Here is a 5444-nt window from a genome sequence, read left to right on the forward strand (position 1 = left end):
TTCGGAAAAGGAACAAAAATGTCAGAATAGTGACAAAAATGTCAGAAAAAGTGACAAAAATGTCAGAAAAAGTGACAATAATGTTTGACAAAGTGACAAAAATGTCACAAAAAGTAACAAAAATGTCAGAATAGTGACAAAAATGTCAGAAAAAGTGACAAAAATGTTTGACAAAGTGACAAAAATGTCGAAAAATGTAACAAAAATGTCAGAAGAAAGTAACAAAAATGTCAGAAGAAAGTAACAAAAATGTCAGAAAAAGTGATAATAATGTTGAAAAAAATGACCAAAATGTTTTGTTTTTATCATGGTTGACAGGAAATCAACAACACAAACGTTAAGAGTTGACAACTAATCGATTAATCTATTAATCGTTGCAGCTATACATACTAATACATGGACCAGTTTCAAAGACAGTTGTCCTCGGGTCAAATTTGACCCATTTTAAAGTTTCTATATAAGACACAGTCTTATACAGTGGTTTGTTTTCAACCCAGTTTCCCAAAAAAACTAGCGGTTAAAAGTGGGCTAAGAAGATTTAGCACAGAACGGAGGGATAATTTATAGGCTACGTGCTTCAAAAAAAGGCAACCCAAAATGGAGGACACGTGCAGGAAGACAACACAAGGGTTAAACACAAAAACATGGAAAACCATGTTGAAGTAAAAGGAACTCTTTATTTCTAAAGCAGTTGCTCTGCGCGGGTGAATCTGTAGTTTATGTCCCCCGATCAAATGTCTCTGCAGTCCATGTCCACTCAGTGTCCCTGTGTTGCAGGCATGAGACCTACCTAGCCAAAGCTGCCTCCATGCCAGACACCGAAGACCAAAGCATGATGGGTAGATTTGTCCGGGTGGAGAGACAGGTGAGGATCACAACTGCAAAAACATCAATAATCTGAGTTTCCAACATTTCAGGTGAAATGTAGGCAACTTCGTCAAATGCGGATGCACATGATGCTGCTTCATATCCTATTTTTAAAGCCTACGACTGGCCGTGGAACTTGGTCACACCAGCATTTATTTATATATTATTTATATTATTATATATATTTATATATTTTTTTAGTGCAAGACTCATTCTCCCACAATGCACCACAGAGCGCCACAGGAAGTCCATCCAGCCTGTGGAGGTCAACTTTGTGACTCCTCCCTCTAAGTGTCGGACACACACACACGCACACACACACACACACACACACACACAGTTAGTGAGTGTCGGTACACGATCCCTTCTGCCCATGTGCAGATGATGTCATGATGATGTCATGATGATGTCATGATGAACGCGTATTTACGACCCATGTAGACAGTTAAAGAAAGTCTGGTCGCCTCCACCGGAAAGCTAACATTAGCTTAGCTAACAGCTAATTCGGCTAACCGCTAGCTGAGACAGCATGTAAAAGACCCTCAAAACTTAAAATAACTTAAAATATCTAACAGCTGTTACATCAGGTCTACTTTACTTGTGCTCATTTAAAACACAATCACTCACTACTTGTCTTTATTATTACTGTAAAGTCTTAATTATGCTGCAGCTGCTTTTCCCGCCGTTTAGTTTGAGCAACGTAATTTTAGGTCAGCTAGCGGTTAGCCGGATTAGCTGTTAGCTTAACAAACGTCGTTAGCTTTCCGCTGGAGGCTAACGGCAGACCGCTACTGTGGATCGTGCAGTGTCGTAAATCCTCGTACATCATGACATCATCATGACATCATCTGCACATGTGCAGAGCGGACAGTGTAGTCTGAAACTACACAATATTATCTGTTTTGTGCAACAACACCGGCTTAAAATGTGTGCAATCACTTTGCTGCTGCTATATATATTATATATTATATATTACTATATGTTCATGTCCATTACAACTCCCTATTATGTGAATACTGTACTTATCCACATATTTCTTTATTAATATTTCTACTCTGATATTTATGCATTCTGGCAACTGTAACACAGAGTTTCCCTTCGGGGATTATTAAAGTATTTCTGATTCTGACACCTCAACATTTGGACTTACAGTACAGTGCAGTAGTAAATGTACTCCACCTCTGAATGTGTCTCTGTCTCAGGTGGAGGACATGGAGAAGAAGTTGGACTTCCTGGTGGACATGCACATTCAGCACACGGAGCACCTGCAGGTGGACTCCGCCGGCGCCGCCCGCATGACCCTGGAGGCCTGCGGCGCAGCGCCCAACGGCGAGGTCCGCCGGGTCTACTTCAACTACGCCGAGGCGTTCCCGCACATGGCGTACCAGGTGCCTGTCAGGGGGGGGCGAGGACCGAGCGCCGAGGGGGTCCGGTTGGCCGGTGGTCGGGGACTTTCAGACCATCACCCCCCGCCGACGTTGCAGCTCCACCAGCGCCGCCCGACGGCCGCCGTCCCCACGTACGCCGAACGCCCCACGGTGTTGCCCATCAGCTCGCTGCAGGACTTGTCGGCGGGGCCGGGCAGGACCACGGGGGGGTGTCGGGGGGGCGACTCGCCGCTCTCCCTGCTGTCGGTGAACCACGAGGAGCTGGAGCGCTCGCTGAGCGGGTTCAGCATCTCCGTGGAGCGGGAGGAGGGCGGGGACTTTTCGATCGGCGGGGCCGCCGGGGCGGCGCCCGGGGCCGCCGGCTCCTCGAGACCCAGACCCAGCTACCTCGCGGAGGAGGAGACGGACACGGACACGGACCCGTTCACGCCCAGCGGGGGGCCCCTGCCGCTCTCCTCCACGGGGGAGGGCTTCGGCGACGCCGTGTGGAACACGCCGCCCTGAGAGGCGGAAAGTCCACAACTCCCGCGGACCTTGAATCCAACCCATGCCTCTAAACCCAAACCAGTTTGGGTCAAAGCCACACCGACGGAAGAGCGGTGGCTCTAATCCACCTTTATGCCGCGAGATCACAAGCGGCGATGTCGTCGTCGACGATGACGACGGTCGGAGGGCCGACGCCGATCTCGTTCACCGGCCGCCGCCGCCGCCGCCCAGACAGACCGCCACGGCGTCGAGAAAAAGAGAAGATAAAAAAAAATGGGAAAACACAATAGTTTGTAAAGTAAAACTCTGTACAGCGCTCTCCTAAAAAAAAAAAAACCTAGCTAAAAAAAGACAAAAAAGAACATTAACACACGTCCTTATATACACCCAAAAGCTTTACTGCTGCAAAGCCAACCGCACTGCATGTGACGCATGCGATTTCTAGTGTAGACACTGCAACGTTCAGGATATCAGGAAACGGAGAAAGCGATTGAATGGATATATATATATATATATATATATTTACTTGCTATGCCATTTTGTAACACTTATTTTTTTATATGAATACATTTTTTAGTTTTTTTTTGCATGGTTTGCATGATAATGTGCCATCCGAGGGGCAGCGCGGTTAGAGGGCGATAACGGAGCCAATCGTTTCCCATCTGTGTTTATTGTGTGTGTGTGTGTGTGTGTGTGTGTGTGTGTGTGTGTGTGTGTCGTTTAACTACATTTGTGGGGTCCAAATGCCGGACCTACTGCTTGTGGGGTCCGGACAGCTCTTTGGGGCCAAAATGCTGGACCCTATAACTTTAAAGGTCTGTTTGAGGGTTAAGACCTGGTTTTAGGATCAGGGTTAGAACTAAGTCATGGTTAGGGTGAGGGTAAGGCTTAAAGTTAGATATTTAGTTATGATGGTTAAAGTTACGGTAAGGGGCTAGGGAATGCATTATGTCAGTGATGGGTCCCCACAAAGATAGTGAGACGTGTATGTGTGTTTGTGTGTGTGTGTGTGTGTGTGTGTGTGTGTATGTGTGTGTGTGTGTGTGTGTGTGTGTGTGTGTGAGAATAAGAGAGAAAGAAAGAGGGACTTGTGTAACAAAAACATTAGTAATTTGCTGACAGTCGGGTTCACCATTTCTTTGTTGCTTTTCTCACGTTGTGCTGTCAAAATCGTGGCTTGAGGGTCACTTCTGTCCAGAAAGCCGAATTTCTGATCCTTGTTTTTCGGATATTTTTGTTTTCACAACACTGTGCTCTTGAGTTTACTAGTTAAGCTAAGTAGTTGTCACCACTTTATGCATAGCAACCTTTTACAGTTGGAAAAAAATATGTTTTTAACCCTCGTGTTGTCTTCCCGTTGACCTGCAACTTTGTGTTTTTCTGGGTTTTGTTGATCTTTTTCTACACTTTTCTCAACGTTTTTGTCAATTTTATTCCTGTTTTTTGTCACTTTTTGGACTTTTTTTTTAGTACGTTTTAGTCAATTTGTTTAACAATTTCTTTGTCACTTTTTCCAATGTCTTTGATGTTAATGTCACTTTTTACGATTTTTTTTTGTCCCTAATTCAGCGTTTTTTGTAGGTTTTTTTCCAATTTTTTTTTGTTGTATTTTTTTCTTCAATATTTGTCACTTTTTTCAACGTAAAGTGCAACACAAGGGTTAAAAGAATTCAAAAGGATTTGAAAACACTAAATCTCACTCTGCTGCTTTTTTGGCACATAAATTCAGGGATACAGACTGTTTTGGGTTTAAAGAGGTTTCTGAACATCTGGACTGCTGATTTCAGTTCATCGCGGCTCAAAAAGGATTAATCGATTAGTTGTCAACGATAAATTAATCGCCAATCACTTTCATAATCGGGTTGAGTCGTTGTTTTGGGGACACAAGGTAATCTTCTTAAAAGGATCCAATGATTCATGCTATGTTAAACAAAACACTAACTCAAAGGAAACATTTTGAATTAAACAATATACTACTGATTATTACAGAGTTCTGGCACCTGGCACTTGCGTACAAGTAACCCAAATTATAGAATCTGCATTTAAAGAAATATCCCAGATTTGGCCCAGAACAACGACTAGAAAATGAACCACATCAGATTTTTTGGGGGAATTTCTACTGCAAAGATAATATAAATTCAGTATGGTGCATGAGATATAAATACGGAAGATGATTAGGGCCACATGTAAAAAATAAAAAACAAAATAATGATTTGAGTTTGAAAGTTAAAATTAAAATAAGGGATAGGAAAAATTTAAAGCATCTGCTTCTTTTCGGACATATTGCACATATTGTTTATTATATATATATATATATATATGCGAAGGTCGACGTCTCTAATTGTACAGACATGGAGACGGGACGAGCCTGAGCACCACTTACTGCGACAAAAACAAGCTTTACAGACGACCACATATCGGCCTAGACAGCGTTCAGTGCTTTAGATTTAGGGCCACAACGATACTGAATGTAACATCCGACAACCAAGTATATCTACACACATGGATTATTACTTAAAGCATGTTAAAGCACCTTCAGAGTCAGGGGATTTTTAAAGAGGGGCTTCCACACCAGGCTTTAACTCAATCCGGGGACATTTTCAGCTCAGAAGCATATTTACCTTCCTAGAAGATAACCTTCCTAGAACATAACCTTACTAGAAGATAACCTTCCTAGAACATAACCTTACTAGAAGATAACCT

The 5444-nt window shown here is 43.2% G+C and overlaps 1 protein-coding gene across 1 annotated transcript in view; it reads left to right on the top strand.

Annotated features, from left to right (window-relative positions):
• kcnq3 (potassium voltage-gated channel, KQT-like subfamily, member 3) overlaps window positions 1-4060 on the top strand; it is a 25540-nt gene extending 21480 nt beyond the window's left edge. The window contains exons 13-14 of the mRNA XM_034888535.1: window positions 778-865; window positions 2070-4060. Of these exons, the coding sequence (XP_034744426.1) occupies window positions 778-865; window positions 2070-2759 (778 nt within the window). The 3' untranslated portion in view covers window positions 2760-4060. The remainder of the gene's footprint in view (window positions 1-777; window positions 866-2069) is intronic.
• The last annotated feature ends 1384 nt before the right edge of the window (window positions 4061-5444 follow it).

This window comes from Etheostoma cragini, chromosome 12 (genome assembly GCF_013103735.1).
Source record: "Etheostoma cragini isolate CJK2018 chromosome 12, CSU_Ecrag_1.0, whole genome shotgun sequence".
NCBI lineage: Eukaryota > Metazoa > Chordata > Actinopteri > Perciformes > Percidae > Etheostoma > Etheostoma cragini.